Source organism: Rosa rugosa, chromosome 6 (assembly GCF_958449725.1).
Source record: "Rosa rugosa chromosome 6, drRosRugo1.1, whole genome shotgun sequence".
In the NCBI taxonomy this organism is placed as follows: domain Eukaryota; kingdom Viridiplantae; phylum Streptophyta; class Magnoliopsida; order Rosales; family Rosaceae; genus Rosa; species Rosa rugosa.
Window position 1 is genome coordinate 31760082 of NC_084825.1, and position 22472 is coordinate 31782553.

The 22472-nt window shown below is 39.1% G+C and overlaps 2 protein-coding genes and 1 pseudogene across 2 annotated transcripts; 1 reads left to right on the forward strand and 2 right to left on the reverse strand.

The window, feature by feature from the left end:
* LOC133716586 (plasmodesmata-located protein 8) lies at nucleotides 1-3139 on the forward strand. Its single transcript, XM_062143277.1, has 4 exons — nucleotides 1-19; nucleotides 763-1656; nucleotides 2589-2696; nucleotides 2867-3139. Exons 1-4 carry the CDS (start codon nucleotides 1-3, stop codon nucleotides 2875-2877), a joined length of 1032 nt encoding a protein of 343 aa, XP_061999261.1. The 3' UTR covers nucleotides 2878-3139.
* A 1638-nt stretch (nucleotides 3140-4777) lies between these two features.
* On the reverse strand, nucleotides 4778-7312 carry LOC133713335 (pectinesterase 2). The gene is made up of 2 exons (XM_062139338.1): nucleotides 6406-7312; nucleotides 4778-5631 (listed from the first exon to the last, which is right to left on the reverse strand). Exons 1-2 carry the CDS (start codon nucleotides 7253-7255, stop codon nucleotides 4955-4957), a joined length of 1527 nt encoding a protein of 508 aa, XP_061995322.1. The 5' UTR covers nucleotides 7256-7312; the 3' UTR covers nucleotides 4778-4954.
* Nucleotides 7313-18890: 11578 nt separating this feature from the next.
* Nucleotides 18891-21723, reverse strand: LOC133717383 (pentatricopeptide repeat-containing protein At3g28660-like; annotated as a pseudogene).
* Between the last annotated feature and the right edge of the window lie 749 nt (nucleotides 21724-22472).

Here is a 22472-nt window from a genome sequence, read left to right on the forward strand (position 1 = left end):
ATGACTGATTTTCCCTATTGTAAGTTTGTAACCATGGTTTAATATGAATATAGTAATTTTATTAAATGAATTTTTTATAATTAAGAGAGAGAGAGAGAGGGGGGGGGGGGGGGGGGGGGAGGGTGGTGTGTAGTGGGTGTAATGGAAGAATTAAAAAATCTCTTTTTCTCTCTCAGTTGAATCCAAAACCAGTTACCCATCATTGTTCTTCACCGAGCACTTTTCTGATTTCATCTCCCATGAAAACAGAGAGCAGATCAATTCTTTGATATTAGGCTCTATACAATCTACTTAGATGGCTTTAAGAGTTGAAGATTAATGAGTACTGAACTGCACATGCTGATTTTTTCTACTCTAATTCAATCAAACTAAAGATTAAACAACAGTCTCTGTTTTAAACAAACATTGAATCCCAAGCCAAGAACAATTGTACTATCACACACTCTACACAATGGAAATTTTCTCAATGCATTATCCAAATTCTAGCTCCCACAAACTACAATCGCCTAAAAGCCAAAAATTCCCATCACCCGAGCAAAGAGATCAAGTTTCCTCGTTCACTTTATCATGAATATCCTAATATTACAAGATTTAAAATAAAAGTGGGATTTAGTTTTACAATACCATCCGATGTTTGTACTAATTGTTAGTATGGAACCTCATTTTTAAACTCTTGCATTCTCCGACCAAATGTTAAAATTGATTTCATTATATGCACTTTTTTAGGTATTACCGTCAAAATGGGGGCTTTTTCTTAACAAGGGTCACCATCAGAATTCAACACCAAAAAGCATCCAGTACTCTCTGTCTCACACCATCACGGCATCACCACCCACCCAACCCAAAGCCACAATACAAAAACAATAGAAATCCACCAAGTGATAGCCATATTGGTACTCATCATGAGCAACCTTCACTTACACTCTTCCATTTCCAAAACAATCTTAGCCCTGCGAATCTCTTCCCTTTTCTTTCTCTTTTCTTCACTCAATACCACCCATGGCTCCCCAATCAAAGCTAACATCTTCATCTATGCAGGCTGCTCACAAGAAAAGTACCAACCAAACTCGCCCTTTGAAGCTAACCTCAACTCTTTCCTAACCTCAGTTGTTAGCTCATCCTCTCAAGTCTCTTACAACGCCTTTTCTGTCGGAAACGGAACCTCAACATCACCAGAAGGTGCCATTTATGGCTTGTACCAGTGCAGAGGTGACTTAAAGATTTTTGACTGTTCGAAATGCATCGAAAGCGCGGTGAATCAAGTCACTCTAGTCTGTCCCTACTCTTATGGCGCCTCTTTGCAGTTACAAGGTTGTTATGTTAGATACGAGCATGCTGAGTTTTTGGGCAAGCTTGATACAAGTTTGAGGTACAAGAAATGTAGTAAGACTGTACATGAAGATGTTGAGTTCTTTCGGAGAAGAGATGACGTGCTAGCTGACTTGCAAGGGACTAGTGGATTTAGGGTTAGTAGTTCAGGCTTGGTTGAGGGTTTTGCGCAGTGTTTGGGGGATTTGAGCCAAAACGACTGCTCTTCTTGCGTCGCAGATGCTGTGGGAAAGCTGAAGAGTTTGTGTGGGTCAGCAGCTGCGGTAGATGTGTTCTTGGCTCAGTGTTATGCTAGGTACTGGGCTTCTGGCTACTACGATATCTCAGGTACGTACTGTGCAATTCACAAATCCCTTCTTTGTTTATTTTTTTCATTTACTCAAGCAATCAATTATGAACCATACTCTCATAATTTTCATTAACGCAAGATTTGTTTCTTGATCGAGGAGAATTATTCATCTTGTTATTTTGAAGACCTAATCAAAACATAACTTTCGCTAGCTGTATGAACTTGTAAAAGTAAATAGTTGTAGGGCATAGGGCAAAAGCTCTATTCCCTTAAAAGAACATATTGACTACTTTAGTTATTGGAAGAGAATACGAGTAATTAAACTCATCAGAACAGGGTCAATAAAGTAAAGATCAAAGCATTACCGCCATTACGGGTTGCAGTACTTTAGCTACTTACTTTCGGAAACCCTTCACTGTTTGAGCAAATTTACACTTTCATATCTTTAAATTTATTTAACTAGTAGGTTTGTTCGTTCCTTTTGTTAGCCATCCATGTATAGTTGGTTAGTGTTCGATGGATTGATCAAAAGGTGTTCATCTATTCTTTTTATAGTCAAGTGGGTCAAGTCCACTGATTCTACACTCAATTATGTCAAATTGTTAGCGCCATCTCTTTCGTTCGAATCAGTGCACTAATGATTCCCCTTAAAGCTACAATTTGTTCGGGGGAAGGAGATAAGCTTTAATATGAAGATGCAAACTAGCTTTCTCTGCAAACATACATATCCAATGATATCTGTAAACTCTGATGAGGATACTTGTTAATTATAACTTGCAAATTTCTGTGATTATTTATTAGCAAGGCCGGAGAAACGATAACAATCAGAAAAGTTTTAAGAAGCATTCTTTATTTTTAGGAGGTGGTGGCAGCCTTGGTTGCCATCCATTCAAATCTTTGTGCATTTGATATGCAGATTTATAGTACTAATTCTTGTCACTTTAATTTGCTTTTTGCTGTGGTTGTATAGATTCCTCTAACGAAGACCAAGTGGGAAAGACTGTGGCCATTATCGTGGGGGTGGTAGCAAGTCTAGCTATTCTCATTGTTCTTCTATCAGTTTGCCGGAAAACCATGGGTAAATTTCTCACTCCTCGTGTCAAATATCAACATAAACACTGTTTGATTTATATTAATAAGTGAACAACATGACATATATGCTAATTAACGAGATTGCTAGTCATGTTCCATATCATGCACCAATTACATATTGTTGAAATAATCAGTAATTGATAATGCATGCTGCAGGTCGTTATTGAGTGGGTGGAGAGATCTCTGGTTTCTTTCAAGATATGAGGAGAATCATGGTGAAAATGAGGTCACACATTGTTGGTCTTAATATTCTTATTAAAAGCTATTTGTCTTGTACTTTTTGGTATTTTAATACCAAATAGATGGTTTCCACAAAAGAAGTGGGGTAATTCTATAGCACAAAGTGGCTAGCTAAGTAGCTAGCACTCTAATCTTTATCAAGTATTTTAAGTATTTTATTTTCATCAAAAAAAAAAAAACTTCAAAAGGGATGTCGATTCCTCTAACTTCTTAATGTCCTGCAAAAAATCAATCTCTTTTTCCATTTTCTACGCTTTATGCCGGTTAAGCAACTTTCATATATATATCAAACGCCGGCCCATCTCTCTTCTTTTTCTTTGGTCGATCTATCAGTCTCTACATATGTCTGTTCATGTGTTCTTTTTATTTATTTTGCGGTATCCTAAAGCGTTACTAAATTCAGAGATTAATCTGTTGAGAGTCCCAATAGCTAACCGGGCATTGCAGCCCCTCCTCTAGCCACGTTTATAATTTAGTAATTAAATAACAAAACTAAACCAACCCAGCGTTCGAACACAGGATATAGGGGTTCCACATCTTGAACATTCCTGTGGGGGGATCCGTGCATCCACTAAACCACTTGTCGTGGTTTTCTTTATTTCTTGTTAATTTCTACTCTAGTAGACTCATAATTTTTAACGGCATATATCAACCAGATTCATTTTATTGTCCATTTAATATCTTTTCCTTATTAATTGTTTTCTTTATTTTTCTAATTTCATTTCCTTGATGATAATTTTGTATAAGTTCCAAGAATTCAGCCAGTTTATTGTTAATAAGTGGAGAGACTATATAACATTATGTAAGGCTGTGAGATTCTATTCGTTCGACCACACATCAAGCTACACATGCAAGCAGTTCCAACAACGGATAGATCAGGTTAATTATATGCACGTCATACAAACACGTATCACACATGCTAGACTCTGAAACAATGTAGAAAGCTATCCCGCCAAAATCAATTAACAATATTTGATATAGTTAGTAATATATTGTGCTTTGATAATAAAAAACTAGTTTTCTACTCACATGCTCTGCATGTGTAAAATTTTTATAATTATTATATTGAGAAAAAAAAATAGAAGTTATTTGAAAAAAAAAAAAGTGGGAAGTTATCTGAAATTATGGGTGGTAATTGCAGATATAGATAGTTAACTATCTGAAAATTATTTATTTTATTTTTTACATAATTTTTAATTTTTCTATTTACCATACTACCACTCAATTATTAAAAATTATCTAAAACTAATATAAGTTCTAAGGATTTTATTGTCTTTTCACACTAACTTTGGCTAACAAAGCCTCTTCTCTTAATAATAGTATAGATAAATAAAAAAACGTCTCTGCAATGGTAGTGTATACGAACATTAATTCTCGTGTAGTTGTGTTTATATGTATCCTGCTAGTGAATCCAACAGCAATCTGAGCGAACTAAACATATACTTGCATCTCAATTTGCACTTATACAATGGGTTGGATGATATATCTTGTCTAGTATTTATTAAATTAGACTTTCATTTTGCCAAAGTTAACTGTTATTTAAAGCTGTGTATGTTTGTCAATGAACGCTATGCAAATAAGTACGAAAGACGCACAGCTTTGAATAGAAGTTGAGTTAGGCCAAAGAAAAAAGAAAAGACTCAAATTTGAGTGTAAAATTTTAATAGGTCGATGATGTTGATGTTTTTTTTTATGGTAATGTGAAGATACTGCTGTATTTACTAAACTAATTAAGGTCAAACCTTCCGAACCATATTGAAGATAAAATAACAAGTGAATCGGAGGGAAACAACAGTGAACAAGGCTATCAAAAATCAGCATAAAACATGAAGATAAAAACATTATTATTAATGAATATTGATTTCTTATGAACAAATTCATAAAGGTATAACAATTTTACAATTGTGTATAAATACAAAGTATACTACCTGCAGGGATTCAATATTTGAATGCCTAGATTCTTTTTTCCTAGGCTTTATTTTTGTTCTAAAGAAAACCAAAAAATTATAAACCAGCCGTAAAAGGCACATTGGTGGCTGGCAACCAAGAACTACCAGCAATGAGGTTATCAACAGTGAACTTGGAAGCCTCCGAAGAACTAGTTATGACATGGTAACCTGCCCACTTAACCCTACCTGAAGTAGATGAACCAGGGCCAGTATTCATATACTCACCATAGTACAGAGTCTTTAGGGCAAAAGTACCACTCCATTCCAACCAACCAGCCGAGTTAATCAAGCTATCAAGGTACGTCTTCATAAAAACTGTTCGAGAATACTCCCTCCATGGTCTTCCTAGGTACGTTTTGGTTGAACTTACGACTAAATCCGAAGCAGCCATAACCTTACAGTTATGAATGGAAATCCCTGTGTTCTGGTTAGGGTCGCTCCGACCTTGAGCAGTAACAGTGTTGGTTTGGTGGTTGTGTACATAAATGTTACAATTTTGTAAAACCACAGCAGCATTGCCAAAAATGAAGTCTACGGTTCCATAAATGTTGCACTCTCTGTAGAATTGCCTGTCAGAGTAGACATAGAGGGTGTCTTGGTACCCCTCAAAGCTGCATCTGTAGAACACTGAAAGATCTGAACCAGACCGGAGTGCCACTGCTTGGTTGTTTGATACGCCGGCAGTGTTTTGGAATGTAATGTCACGAGCAATAAACCCATCTCCGGTTACAGCTGGAATTAATTAGAACAAATCTTTATTAATAATCATAATTCATATAATTCATCCGTCTACAACTTTAAAACAGCATACATAGTTGTAATTATATGACAACACTAAAATGATCAACCGAGTATTCAATTCCGACTCAAAACATAGTTGATTAGTGATATATATTATAAGTTGACAATCAACTACGAATAGTAACTTGCATATTGAGGCACTGACTTTCCAAATCTTTGACTAGCTTGCAAACTAAAATGAAGTTCGTACAAATTAATGTTTTTGTTCCAATCAATGGACGTACATGCACCAGCCCTTGTTTTAGTTGGACTAATAATTTGGGATTATGTGAATTGTTGGTTAATTAATAGCAAGAGGCTTCTTATTTATGTGTGTGTGTGTGTGTGTATAAACAGTAATTAAATAAAATATATCGACTTTCATAGTATAAAATTCCACATATCATCTGGTTACTATCTACACACAGTACTTTTTAGAGATATATACACACTTACAGAGTTTCCATGTATAAACAAACCTTCGTTTGGTTGATAAAGTCAGTTCGTGCTCAGTCCCATAGACATAGTCACTTTCGTTACCGGTGAGAATCAACAGGTTTAATTATATATCTAACTATTCCATGAATATAATAGAGATAGCTTATTAGCTTAACCAAACTTCTAAATTAGAGATTTATAGTATAAATTAAATGGTTGCACGCTATTGTAGATTTGTAGTGAGATTTTCAGACAAAAGAAATAAACTGAAGAGGTCGTTTCACTTACCCACTGTAGCTGAATTGAAGGTTGTAGAACCTCCTCCAACACTTTTGCTTCCTGTGATAATAGTCTTCCCTATGCCATCTCCCATCAACATAATATTCTTTGACTTTATCACAACGTTCTCCTTGTATGTCCCTGCCTTCACATATATCACATACCTTGCGGTGCCTGATCGCTTCGACGCGGCAGTTATTGCCTCCGTCACCGTCTTGTAATTCCCCGACCCGTCTTTGGCCACCACGAGATTCGCCTTCGGAGAAGTTGTCTGTAAGAGCTTCCGGTTCCCGGGGTTAACCCAAGTCGGAAACCCGTCTTTGTAAGCTGGCTGAGGGTTGTACGGTACGTTGTTAATGGAAAGAGTATTGCTGATCAAATTAGAAACGTTATTCGACATAACAGGCAGAAAGAAATCCGACACCCCGAGCTCAGAAAACCCTTCTCGGCATGTCTGGAGGTTTGTGAGAGCGGTGCTGAGCCACGTCTGAGCATCCTCCTGGGTGCACTTGGTGTTAGGGTTTATGGTTGTGTTGAGCTTCTGGATTGTGTGGTCATAGAGTTCTAGACAATCGTCCCATGCAGCTTTTGCACGTGGATTTTCAAACTTTGAGCCCAACGAAAGGAAGTTGGTTTGAGCATGCATGGCCCGGTCTAGGGCTAGCTGGGTAGATATCTGGAAGAACTGGGATTTTTGTTTAATGGGGATTTGATTTTTGTTATGGCTCAGAAGATCCTCACATGGTTGTGGGTTTGGGGTTTGGCTGCACCATGTTTTGAGATCATTGACAGAGTAACCAAGTACGAATGGAGAAAGATAAAGCATGAAAGAAAGTGTTAAGAAAAACCGAGATGCCATTTTGAAGGGTTTTGTGTTTGCAAACTTAATTGGAATGGTGTTTCATGGCCTAACTTGGGCTCTTTATATAGAAGTGAGAAACTACGGGGGTGGCAGAGTTGTTGATGTAAGCGTGTGCTAGCTGAGCTCTTGATATGGCGTACAGCTATTTTAATAGTATTTTTCACTATTTAGCCCTAATTCATTTACATGTTGAGTTGTTTATCAATTTGGAATATCTGAATGACTGATATTGTAATGGTTATATAACAAATTGGTAGGCGATGGATGATCTTGAGACAAACTATGACACTATAATTTTAAGGATAGTTGACAGAGTCTCACATCGTGTAGATTTTAATATCAATTAATTTTGAGTCGAATGTTTTAACTTTGACGTAACTTTTTATACGTATTAGGCTTTAAGCTTTTTTTAATGAATAATGAATCTGGTATGTAAGCCTTTTCATAAAGTTAAATTGACGGTAATAGAAAAATAATATTCATCACAAAGACTAGTTTTTATGTTTTACTTTGGTTGACCCCATTTCAGCAAAAAGACTATATATACTTTGTGTGTTAGAATTTTTCTTAGGAAACAGGGAGACGCGTTATTGATTTACATTCTTGAAATATTTATGCATGGCTAAGTTTAGAATATGATCAAGAATGATCAACGGGAAAAACATTTTATTCTTGTTAGGCAACTTGTTTTTAAGACTTTTGATTGAGAATCGTCTGGAATGTAGATTTAAGTTGTTTTGGAATAGATATAGGCCGGCAACGTGATTAATTTGCTCACGATGTTGATTGCATGGCTTCATAATCTGTGGGTCGCATAAAGATACTCTGCATGTTCAAATTCTATCCACTTTACAGCTGAATAATCAATTAATTAGAAAGAACTTAAATTCTATGTGGGATGTATATATTCTCAACACACCCCCGCATGTGTGGTTAATTTTCAAGCCATATATGTGGATAACTTTAGGTGACGTGGAACCCGTGTGGCCGTAGGGCATGCACACGTGGATAACCCGCTCTGATACCATGATAAAGTATAATATGAGGTTCACATCTAAAACCAATTGGCAATGATTGAAGTGACCCAAACCCTTACAAATTCATAGACAATGTTTTATTTTTTCCATGTGAGATGTATATACTCTCACAACATTTAGTTGACTTTAGATTATTCTAGCTACTTCCTTGACCGGGTGATTCAAGTTGAAGATGAAAAAGAATGTCAGCATTGAACCATATGTCAAAAACCACTTTACCGTTTTCCTTGGTTGATTGTATTCCAAGTATAATAAGATTATTGGCTGCAAACTCATATTTCAGTCAGTCTGACCATTTCAATCTTGATAACCCTTTGTTTCTCAAAAAAAAAAAAAATCTTGATAACCCTAGCTAATAAGAATACTTTTAGGGTAGCTCTTATGTTGGGGCCTCCCTCGAATTTTTCTTCTTCCTCTGGTCCTACACTCCTACCTGCCTAGCTGCCATACTTTATAATCTAGGGGTATTCGCACACGCAACTGTCCAAGTCTATATATCTACGAGGCATACACACACAAAATATTGTTTTAAGTACCGGTGTTTTTAATGTGTATAGATATATTACATATTTATACACACAGAAACACACACACAGATACACACACACACACAACCTTGTTCAGGTGCGGATATCCGCACCTAAGCAAAAAGGTACAGATTTCTATATTTGACTCACTTTTCAATCATATTTTCACATTTTAACCGTTCAGTTTTTAGGTCCTAATGTATAGATCATCTCTACAAATTTTCAGCCAAATTGAAGATCGTTAAGGCATTCAAAACTGCAATTTACGCGAACGAACCGAATCTGTTGAACTGGAACCGTTCGTGTTTATAATGGTAAATTGCAGTTTTGAATGCCTTAACGATTATCAATTTGGCTGAAAATTTGTAGAGATGATCTATACATTAGGACCTAAAAACTAAACGGTTAAGATGTGAAAATATGATCGAAAAGTGGGTAAAAACTGGAAATCCATACCTAAGAAAAACTGTGGACGTCCGCAGTGGAGAAGCTCTGTGTGTGTGTGTGTGTGTGTGTATATATATATATATATATATATATATATATATATATATATATAAAAGTTTGCTCAGGTGCGGATATCTGCACCGAAGAAAAAGGTGCGGATTTCCAGTTTTGACCCACTTTCCGATCACATTTTTACATCTTAGCCGTTCAGTTTTTAGATCCTAATGTATAGATCATCTCTGCAAAATTTCAGCCAATTTGATGATCGTTAAGGCATCCAAAATTGCAATTTACACGAACGGACCGAATCTGTCGAACCGGAACTGTTCGTATTTATAATGGTAAATTGCAGTTTTGGATGCCTTAACGATCACCAAATTGGCTGAAATTTTGTAGAGGTGATCTATACATTATGACCTAAAAACTGAACGGTTAAGATGTGAAAATGTGATCGGAAAGTGGGTCAAAACCGGAAATCCGCACCTAAGCAAAAAGTGCGGACGTCCGCACCGGAGAAGCGTTGTATATATATATAGACCAGGTACTTAATTAGGCTCGTCTTGGTGGAAATAGTATGGTCATTTGATAATATAAAGTGGTAATAAATTCAAGACTCCTGCATGATACATGAGGTTTTGCCATATATTTGTAAGCCATCTAACTAAAATAATTGTTGAGATATATAATAAGCTAGAAGTAAAATATGAAATATTCTTCTAACCAAGTTTTGGTGATTGGCAAATAGAAAGAAAAAAAAAATACACACACACAATGGATAAACTTGATTTATTTTTGTCAAAAAAAAAAAGATTTCTTAATTGGAAATAAATATTAAAAATGATTGATTATGTACCAGGACGGCAGGACTACTAAGCAAATGGCAATACCATAATGTTTACTCATGACCTAGTTGCCAATAGGAACTGGTGCTTAGTTGAATATGAAGGCTTAACCAACACAATCGACAATATGGTGATAGAATTTGAAGAGGAAGTTCAATTTCTAAAAGGAATGATTGTATTGCAAGCTACAATTCTCTAATACCAACTATATTCGTGTCTATCCGGTTAGTGTAACTTGGTCATAACTATTTGCTGGTAGCTGTTGTCGCAATGATATGAAAATATTCCATATTTGATCTTCAATTATTTTAGTGATCGAGTCCTCAAATGCTAACCTTAGATCTTGTTCCACCCAAAAATGAAGTTAACCGTTTTAAAAATTGATCGCATTTAGTCATTTGATCGACTATTGTCAAACAAATGAAAAGATGAATGCTTCTTTTTTAATGCGTGCAGGCTGGGGGGTGGGGATTTTAGGGATGCAGCTAGAAGGATCTTTTCTAGGTTGTTTTTATGCATTTTTTTTTGGAAGGAGTTCATAGTGCAAAGCAAGCCGAGCTATTAGCTTGCTTATATGGCGCAAAATTGCTTTGGAAAGAATCGAAGCATGGTGCCTCTGATTGTTGAATCAGATTGCTTGGAGGTAGTATCGGAGGTAAACTCTCGTTGTGAGAGTCTCTCAGTGCTTGGAGTCCTGGTGCAGGATAGAGAGGCGCTTGTGCTCTTGTCAGCAGACAGATTGGTGCACACAAGGAGATCGGCCAACCAAGTGGCCCACATTCTAGTACAAAATGCTTTACATTTATAATGTATTTCCATTTTTATGGATGTAGCTCCTTCGTCTGTGGAGGATGCTTTGAACTTTAATTGTAGTGATTTTTAATTTATGAATTGAATTCATTTCCTTAAAAAAACTAACAAATGAAAAGATGAAAAATAAACTTGTGCTTACCATAGAGGCATGTTAACCAAGGCTAGTTGTCTTACCCGAAAGCAAAGCATAAGAAGGCTTGATATATGGAGCTTTTTGGTGGAAGAATTGCAGGATGAGTACGTAAACCCTAGGCATCGCTCGATCTCAATTCCAGAAGTTCCAAGTTAATTTCAAGTTTTGAACCAAAGAAGTCTAATCTACTTTAGTACTATCCCCTTCGACTAGTTTGGTACCAATAAAAAGAAGACAGACATCATCTTTTTCAAATTTTTACAACAGATATGCGAGAAAAGATGGTCGTCATCGATCATTTTTATCATTGTCTGGTTGTTAATTAAGGTTTGACTTGGAGCTAATTAAAAAATCAAAGCTTAGAACAGAAGGCACACTATTCGCCAATGACCGATGATCATTCAAACACGATTGTACTTTATTGAGGCCACAAAACAATGTGAGACGAACGAACCAGCTAGGTAGATCATCAACATATCGAATATGTTGACTTTGACTAATAAAACTAGCAAAATCAGAAATGATATATAAACTGTGTGTTGGAGTACGTTGATTATTCTTGTCATCAAGTTTATCTTCCTTCACATATGTAGATAGATCATAAACCTAATTATTTTCGTGTAGACTTTAAATAAATAAATGACCTAAATGTAGATAGATCATAAACCTAATTAATTTTCGTGTAGACTTTAAATAAATAAATGACCTAATATAGTCTTGTCCCGCCAATTTTTTTTTTAATATAGTCTTGATCCACTTGTAAGCACAATATATCATTTTAAAACTCAATGACTCTGAATGATGTATACTTTTGCACCTATTTTTTCCTTATATATATATATATATATATAATTACTGCCTTATAGAGGAAGTGCTTGTATTTATCAAGCTGCATGATAAATCATGTTCACTTTTCATGCTGTTTGTGCTTCTGTTATATGTTTAAAACTTGAAGAAAATCGAATACATGTTTGTTTATCCACTTGTGATGTTTCATGCGACAACCAAACTGCTGGATATATTGATATTTGAAATTCCGTCAAATTAATTCACTCTCATCTTTCAAACTTAATCTTGGTAGCTGATTAATTAGTTCATGCATGTATTTTGTTATTTTGTTTTGGATTAAATACTGCTTACTCCCTATACTTATAGGGTTTCATCGTTTCAGTCTCTGACATTCGAATTTCACCTAAAAAGTCCTTGAACTCTCAATTTCCTCCCAATTCGTCCCTGCCGTCGATTTTCCGTCAATTTCTCTGTTAAGTTGCTGACGTGGCAACCATTTTATGCCGAAATCATCGTCAAAGCACGAAAGAAAGTCCCCAAAGCACGACCAATCATCGTCAGCGCCTTCTCGTTGCGCATAGCTATACGCAAGCCTCTCACCGCCACCCAAACCTCAAGATAGTGCAACGGTACCTCATCGAGAGCCGAAATACCGTCATAATCTGCTAGTAGCAGCATGGAGTTGTTGTAGAACCATGGGCCTCCAACAACATGGAGTTGTTGTAGAACCATGAGCCTCCAGAAAGAACCCGATTCTTCACCTCCCTATCCTTGAATTGGAATACGAAGATGTCCTCCTCCTCCTGCCGAATCAGAACTCTCTCTCTTAATCCCCAAACGTTGGAGATCGCCGCCGAAAACGACGGGATCACCACCTTCTTCTTGGACAAGAGCCGGCCACATAAGTAGAAAAACAAGTCGTGGATCGCATCCTCTCCTCCATGAAGGCTCACAACGGCCTCCTCAGAAAGTACCGGAGGAACCATTGTCTCCTCCGTCATCTCGCAGGCTCGATCAATTTAGATGACTAGGGCAAAGAAAACCCTAGCAGAGCAAAAAAGTCGACACTTCATACTTTGACCTTATATGGTGCTTGTTATTTATCAATAAACATGGTATTTAGAGCAACTGCAACAACTTTCATATATTTTATTTTTCTCTATTTTAGGAAAAAATAAGTCTATTTTGCTCCAACAGATTTCCTATAACCATCCCCATTTTAGGGATAGTGAGAAAAGAGAAAGTAAAATTCCCTATATTTGCAATAATCTCTAAAACTTTAAGGAAGAATTATGGAGATTTTAGAGATTTCTATAAAATAGGGAATCTGTTGGAGTTGGAGAAGAAAAATTATTTAAAGCTTTGACTTTTATTTCCCTATAATACAAATATTATAGAGAAGCTGTTGGAATTGCTGTTTTATCCTATAGCCCAAGTATAGTGCTGGTAGATTATACTTTGACTTTAATTATTACATCTGGTGCCATGTTATTATTAATTATTTGCTTTGCCCTTAACTATTCACTTTGTGGCGCTCAAAATGTCGACAACTTTATTGTGTTTTGTCTAGAATATTGCATGCCATTTGAATCCGGCAAACATTGAAGCGTATTCAATGCACGGACAGTAGATATACACAAATAGTGGGTTGGGGACACGTGAAATAATTTTCTAGCAAACATATGTCTAAGTATCTAACAATACACTGTATTAGCAAATAATTAGGAGAATTAATTAGCGTAGTCTCAAGCCTTTATTAGTATAAATTGAAGAACTCCAATTATGTTAATCAAGCTTAGCAATTGTACAGTTGCCATTATAAAATATCAATATCAGTTATTTTTGTTTCTTCATTTTCATCTTCCATAGCTTTTCTTCTTTCAGCATCACCCAGCATAGATAGTAGTTGCATGTAGACCTGTACATGTCATGATGAGCACGTAGTTGATGCAGCTGTACGTTATAGGATTAACGTACATCCCTCCTCAAGCGAATTAATTTGGAGGCTAAACATGAGATTATATGAAATCGAGGTGTGCTTAAGCCCTTAGAGCAACTCCAACAGCTTCCTTATAATTTTTGTATTATAGGGAAGCAAAATTTAAAGCTTTAGCCTCTTTTTCTTCTCCAACTCTAACAGATTCCCTATTTTACAATCATCTCTAAAATCTCCATATTCTTCCTTAAAATTTTAGAATTTGCTGTAAATATAGGGAATTTGGTTTTCTCTTTCCTCACTTTTCCTAAAATAGGGATAGTTAGAGGGAATCTGTTGGAGCAAAAGAGGCTTATTTTTCCTTAAAGTAGAGAAAAATCAAAATATGGGGAATCTGTTGGAGTTGCTCTTAGTGAAAACATGTGCAAAATGGATTGGCGAATTGTAATGTGTGTTCACCTTAGTTAGTTATTTATTAATTTCCAGTAAAATAATGCACATCATCCACCTTAACATGCTTAATTTTAAAAGTGTAAATGAGGTTTGATGCAAGTGATAGAGCATTGTTGCAATGTAATATTAGAGCATAAGGAAGAGGTAAAGCTAGAGAGATAGCCTGTATTCTGGGGTGTCTGCCATAGCCTGTCCTTTTGTCTCAGTTGATGATCCGGACATGGAGGTTTGTTTCTTGGAACACCAGAAGATCGATGGGACAATTCACCAAATAGATAACAAAACTAGCTGCTAGTTGTTGATCTTTCGATCATTGTTGATCGATGATCATTCAAAACACGGTTGCACATTAAGGGCCAAAACAATAGACGGACGTGCTAGGTAGATCACCTACATTAATTTTGAACTTGTTGACTTTGACTAATATATAAAACTATCAAAGTCAGAACTCATATATAAAACAATATCAACTCTAGCTAAGATTATCCTTGTCATCTAGTTTATCTTCCTTCACGTACATATCTAGATAGATCATAGACCCAATTTTCTTGTAAACTTTAGGATTAATTTCAGTTTACCCCCTTGAACTTTGGGGGTGTCATCATGTCACCCCATGTACTCTCAATTTTAAATTTTTACCCCCCAAGCTTTCCAATTTTAATCTTCCGTGCCCAATCTGTGATGTTCCGTCCAAATTGGACGTTAAATTCGATAATAGAGCCAAGTTTGAGGGCTAAAATGGTCATTTTATGACTAAAAAAAAGAGATTCGACCTCTCTCTCTCTCTCTCTCTCTCTCTCTCTCTCTCTCTCTCTCTCTCTCTCTCTCTCTCTCTCTCTCTCTCTCTCTCTCTCTCTCTCTCTCTCTCTCTCTCTCTCTCTCATTGCCTCACCACTACCATGGCCCCCAACCAAGACGATGCCGAAGGTAACCTGTCCTCCTCTCCCCAAAACGACGTCGACGACTTTGCCTCTCCTTTCTCCACCTCCGTCGAGGGGTTGAATTTGATGGCCGGAGTCGGCTCCGAAGTCTACAGAGGGTACTCGCCGGTGAATTTGCAATTTCACGGCGGTGGTTGGGGAAATTGCTGCCTCCCTTAATTCCAATTCTGTAAATTTTCCACAAAATGAGAGAAAAAAAAATACTCTAGTTTTACCAGTCAAGAAAATCACAGAGAGAACCATTACTCACCTCAGCCAATAGCTCCATTTTCCAGCTAATAGAACCATTACTCGTCGCTGCTCCGTCGTCTTCACTAAACAACATTGCCATTAAAATCTTCCTCGACCCTTTCTCCCCATCCACAAAGGCCACAAATTTATCCCTCTTGTGCTCACAAAGCAAACCCTTCCCATACCTGACGTCAGCATTCACATCCTTCACCATCCCCAATTTCCCAATCTCCACAATCACCAATTCCCTGGCTCGATCGTCAATCCGGCCCAGTCTTAAAGCCCTTGATGAAGTGCACGACAATCTGGACATAATCTCCCTTTGCTCTCCTTTTCCACCACTTCACCAATTCTGAAATTTAAACACAACCAAACCTCAATTCTTACTTCTGCATATCTAAGTGAACCGAAAACAACCTATGTAAGCTCGACACCACCACCACAGACGGTGGTGCTGGCGGCGACAGAAGTACCCAAAACCCAAAACACAAATCCGCTAAACTAAATCGAATCGAAGGGCTACTTACACAAGCGTGTAGAGCACGAGAAGTAGGGCAACTTTCGCATGCCAGGCAAGTTAGACCGCCATCGGAGTTGCCGAAAAATGTCTCGAAATAGCCAGAATAACCCAGAAACGAAAATCAACAAAAATCGATCAATCCCAAAAACTAATTACACAGGAAAGTAGAGAACGACGAGAATATCAATTTCAGTACCTCATGCAACCCTGAAGATTGCCGAAAACTGCAGAAGCTTTGTCGGAAAACCTGAAGCTTTCGGGCTTTGATTCTTTTTCCACGATCAACAATCGCCAAGCCCGTACCATAGGGATGTCGGGGAGGACAAAATGAAACGTCACCGTCGCAGGTCGAGGCTAGGGAGCAGGAGAGAGAGAGAGAGAGAGAGAGAGAGAGAGAGAGAGAGAGAGAGAGAGAGAGAGAGAGAGAGAGAGAGAGAGAGAGAGAGAGAGAGAGCATAGAGGAGAAATGGTTTTAGGGAGAGAGGTCGAATCACTTTTTTTTTTTAGTCATAAAATGACCATTTTAGCCCTCAAAGTCGGCCCTATTATCGGATTTAACGTCCAATTTGGACGGAACATCACAGATTGGGCACAGAAGATTAAAATTGGAAAGCTTAGGGGGTAAAAATTTAAAATTGAGAATACATGGGGTGACATGATGACACCCCCAAACTTCAGGGGGGGGGGGTAAACTGAAATTAATCCTAAACTTTAAATGAAGTGTTTGATTGCATAACAATAGAGTACACAACTAACCGTATGTGAGTTTTTATGCAAGAATTCCCACTTACAAAGAAAGACTGGACCAAATGATATGGTGGAACTTTGATTTATTCACTATTATGTTGAGTTACCAAGGCCACACTGAGATGCAAAAAAATATAGTTTCATTCATGCTTTGCAAGTTGTTTGTATAGTATTTCTTATGTATTTATTGTCTTATACATGTTTAATTTGTTTGCTGTTAAAAGTTAGGGATCGTTTAAAAATAGACCTAGCAGACCTAGCAGAATGCTCTGCTAGGGTTTGTGGTGCGGCGGCCCTTCTTGGCTATCGTGACCTATACCTACTCCATTCATGGAGGAAATTTCAGGCTTTTGCCTCTTCATCTTCGTCTTCCTTGTCTTCGGAGGCAGTGCGTCTGTTGTGCGGAGTTTGGGCGCTGCTGGGGCTGTGTCGGTGGGCCAATTTGCTATTGGTACACCATCGGAGGGATGCGGTGATTACTGGGAGGAGTGGGATCCGGGAAGTAGTACCGGTGATCTCAGGGTTTTGGGGCAAGGTCTCGCTGCAGATACAGTGGTGATGGGTGCTTGGTCGGATCGATGGTTGAAGGATAAGGGCCGTGGGAACCCGGTTTCTTCTTCTGCCGGTGGGTTTGGATCTTCATCTGCGTGGGATTCCGACGCTACCGGGACGTGGCTGAAGAACGTCAGATTTTGGTGCGAGGTGAGGGGATTGGGTTCTGATGGTGATGGTCGAGCGGTGGTGTCGGCTTGTTGGGACTTCGATGGCGGCGTTTTGTTCGTTGGCGATGGCTATCGCAGTTTGGGAGTCTCCTCCATTGCAGGTCATAGGGCCGCATCCGACGGTGCTGCTGTCCAGATCGCTGACACTAGGATCCGGATCTGGGATCCAGGTGGGCTTGGCAAATGGAGCCGGATCTGGGATCCGGGTGTAGTTTGGTTTTGGCTTGCGGCCCACAATCTTTGTTAGGATTTTTATGATTTGCTAGAATGGATTGGGGCTCCTGTGCTTTACTGGTATTGGATCCAGGACCCAATTCTATGGTATTTGTTCGTGAAAGATTGTCTGCCAACATGGCCATGCTCTGACACCCTTGGCCGGCTTCGATCTTTAGGTAGGAGAGTGTCTTCATTCCGGCGCCAAGTTGATTTTTGTCAAATTGTGCGTTGGAGTTCGATGGGTAGTCAAACCACCGACTACTCAATTCACTACACGGATGCAATCCGTAGTGTAAAATCAGTGCTGCGTTTCGACACTGCTGCTCTTGCGTTTTTAATTATTTGTATTTCAGATGCAATTTTTGCATCTTTTCCTTTCCCATTGTTTATTTTCTTTTTTATGCCTTTTGGCATGGTATCGTTGTAATATCTCAATTTCAATAAAGGGCTGACCTCATTTTACTCAAAAAAAAAAAATTTGTTTGCTGTTTATCAAGCAACATGATATTTTTTTTTTTGAATACAATGAATAACTAATTTTTTTTTTGAGGCAAAGGAAATTTATTAATGAATACGATTGGAATCGTACATAAGGGCATCCAGGATGAGTTCTGGAGCATTTACAAACCACTCATTATTGACATTAGACTCAAAACCCTGACTAGCAAGTCTATGAGCTACAGTATTAGCTTGTCTAGGAACAAACCTTAAACTAATACCTGCAGTTAAGCCTAATAAGTCCTTAACTTCAGCAATTAAAGCACTGAGCTGAGAAAGATCAAGCTGCTCACTGGTGATAGCTGCTACTGCAACCTGACAATCACTTTCGATCACTGCACTTGTTACGTGCATGGATTGCAAGAGTTGCACGCCTTGCTTCACAGCCAGCAGCTCGGCATGGAGAGGAGAACTGATATAATCCACTCTGTGAACAAAGGCCGCAACAAACTGCCCTTGCATATTACGAAGCACTCCGCCTGTTCCCCCGTAGGGAACTTGGGGTAAATAGGCTCCATCTACATTCAATTTCAAGACATCCCCGACAGGGGGTTCCCATTGCTTACTCAACTGTTGTCTGCCATGAGAAGGACCCCCACACAAGTTGGCTTGAAGATATTCCTCATGCCAAGCTAACGCATTGGCCACCAGACAAGAGCTAGATTGAGAATGGTTTTTCCATAGAATGTCATTCCGGTTTCTCCAAAGATTCCATAAAAGGACAAGAAGCTTATCAAATAGGGTTGAGGGCATGGAACTAGCCCGTGTTAACAACCAGTCATTCCACAGTAAATTAGAAGGAGGGATAACAAAAGGATGAGCATTCCAAATATCTCGGGCTATCGAACAATTACAGAATAGGTGTTCAAGCGTTTCTGCTGCTTGGGAACACACCACACAGTGTACCTCACCGGTATACCCCTTCGCTGTCAAGGCAACCCTAGTTGGAAGAATATTATGAGCAGCACGCCATCCAAAAATGGCCACCTTATTAGGGACTTTGGCCTTCCACAAGGCCTTCCAAAGTGGAACAAATGGGTCTCCAGTAGATGGCGACGCAAAAATGTGGCCAATGGAAAAAGAGCAAGCCACCTTATATGCAGATTTAACCGAGAACCAACCTTTCTTATCGAACTTCCAAGCAATCTTGTCTGTCCCAAAACGTCTGCTTAAGGGAATAGTCAGAATATGTGCGGCCACATCAGCGGTAAAGCAAGCATGAACTGCCACAGAATCCCATGATCCAGTACTAGAGTCAATTAAGTCAGAAACCAACTCAAACACAGTGTCAGAAGGTCGAATTACCGAGTGGGCAGCAATATTGGGAATCCAGTCGTCGGTCCATATATTAACCGAGGTCCCATTGCCAATTCGCCAATAAATACCAGCTTGTAAAGTTGGTCTTGCCTCCAAAATACTTCGCCACGAATAGGAAGGTCTATCTCCCAAATCCGCTGTAAGAAACGAATCATTAGGATAGTAGACAGCCTTGAAAACACGAGCGACCAGTGATGTAGGATTGGACAAAAGTCTCCACCCTTGTTTCGATAACATGGCAAGATTATGAGCGTAAAGGTGTTTAAACCCTAAACCACCCTGCTCCTTTGGGAGACACATTCTCTCCCACGACCTCCAATGAATCTTCCTTTTCTCATCAGTGCTTCCCCCAAAAAATTGGGCACAGAGTTGTTGAAGGTCATCACAAAGGGACTTGGGAAGTAGATAACAATTCATGACATAGTTCGGAAGAGCTTGAGCAACAACTTTGAGAAGAAGCTCTTTCCCTCCTGTACTAAGTATCTTCGATCGCCAACTTATCAATTTCTTGGTGAGTCTTTCCTTCAAATAAGCAAAGATGGCTGTTTTATTATGCCCCACATGTATTGGTAGACCAAGGTATAGCCCATGCTCCTTCACACATTTAACATCGTATAACTAATTTTACGGGTCCTGAACTGAGTCAGCAGATATTAGATCCAACATTGTACATATCTGAACACGATGTGAATGGAATACATCTCCTGAAACAAACTCATTAACCTTCCCAGCCACCTCTAGCATGCTGCAGCCTGGTGTCTTCTTGATTCCTTTTTCACCAATCATCTTCCTTATCCTAAGTGCATCTTCACTTCTCCAGGCACCTAAATAAATGTTTGATAACTGAACATAAGCACCGACTTCTTCTCCCCTGTCATCATTTGCTAGCTGTAAAAGTTGCTCAACAGCAATCTCTGCAAGATCTACATTATTATGGATACAACACCACTCAATAAAGCACCCCACACAGAAGCAAGTGGCTTCATGGGCATTCTTCTAATAAGCTCAAATGCATCACTTAATCGATCTGCCTTACACAGCAGGTCTATAACACAACTATAATGTTCGTGTTTGGGCACAATCCCATATTGAGCTTTCATGTTGTCCAACAGAGCCTTACCCTTCTCAAGCAATCCTGCATGAGTACATGCCATTAGTACTCCAAGAAGGACAACACCATCAGGCTTGATTCCATCATCTACCTGCATTCTCTCCAAACAAGAACTTGCTTCCGCCGCATAACCATGCACCCCAAACGCTCAATCATGGCTGACCACGACACCACATTCCTCTTCGCCTCGACAGCCAAATCAATACAACCACACTTGGCATACATATCAACAAGCGCCGTCCCAATAAACACATCCGAATCCAACCCTTTCCTCTTTCTAACATACTCATGAATCCACTTCCCCTGCCAAAGAGCCCCCAAATGAGCACACGCCGCAAGCCCTGCAGCCACACAAAAGTCATCAGGGCTCAAACATATCCCGGAAAATCCTCAAAGCCTCAGAAGCCATGCTACACTTCACATACCTATTCATAATCACATTCCACTGTGTCATATCTCTCTCAGAAATTTCATGGAACACCTTGTGTGCATCCCCTAAAACCCTGCATTCCTCATACAACCTCAGAAGAGCAGTCTGAACATGAGCATCCACTATAACCATCCCATTCTTGACCACCCAACTATGAATCTGCCTCCCTGGAACAATCCAAACGCAATTTACACAACCCAAGATGACGAAATGAAACGTAAAATTATCGGGTTCTAAGTCGCTCTGGTTTAACATAAGCCGGAAGTAATGCATGGCCAGATGAGGCTCGGAGCTGGTGAAGTGGGCTCTGATCAGGGTGTTGTAGATGTAGGTGTTGGGGGTCTGGACTTAGTTGAAGAGAAGAGAGGCGTATCGGAGATTGCCGGAGTCGGAGAGCGCGCAGAAGGCGATGAGTTTGCTGACGGCGTAGTTGTTGAGGTGGAGGCCGTGGCTTATGAAGACGGCGTGGGTGGGTTTGAGAGTGTGCATGTTGGTGCAGCGTTGGGCTAAAGACATGCACTGCTTCCAGGTTTGGATTCTGGTGTAGACCCGTTGCTTCATATGCGTCTCAAGCAACATGATAATTATGGTCTTTTTTTCATGGTGTTTGTGCGTCTGTTATCTCTATCTATCTGAGTGTGTGTGCTTTATGTTTGATGTTCATATATCTTTACCCCACGAGAAATTCTTGGGTAGAATGGAGGTGAAGGTATATATTCATGTAGGGCTAGCTTTAATCCGGCCAGGAATGGAGGTTAATTTTCGGGAAGTATATATATAAACATAAGTAAATACCATCATTATCATTTCATGCTTAATTGAAATTGATCAATAGTACGTTATGAACTTATGATCGCAAAATCAGTGGGTGACTTTTTTTTTTTTTTTTTTTTTCATCTTTTTAAAAAAAGAGGCCTTTGAAAGAATTGTTTACTCCTCCTGATATTATTGCTGAAAATTTTTCATATTAAAAAACAAGCAACCGACAACAATAATTCAATTATAAAACAAATTACAAATTTTTGTAGTAGAGTAGCTCAACAACCATTCCTATTGCTTGGATGGCCGCGGAAGAAGGATTGAAGGGGTCGGGTTACAGACCCGCTGACGAGGGCGGGTCCAGATGGGTGTTGGAAAAGTGGTGGCGGTTCCGGTCGGGTTCTGGTGGGGTGTCCCAGGGTACGTTGTGGTTCCGGCGATCCAGCAGTGGCAGTGGTTGGTGTTCCTGCAGCAGTGACGGGTCGAAGTGGGATTGAGTTGGGTTGGGCTAGACTCTTCGGAGTAGGGGAGACGGAGCTGCAGTCGGGCCGGGTCTGTGATGTTGGGCCCTTGTTGGTGGGTCGTTGTTACTAGTGTTTTTAGAGCTTGTTTTTGTTTTGTTTTGTTGGTAATAAGTCACTACCAAGGTTTGGTTAGGGCGCACTGCAGGTTGTGACAGAGACAATCTTCTCTTTGGCCGTCTAGCGGGTCGTTCCTGTTCTGGAGTTGGGTCAGCAACGATGGC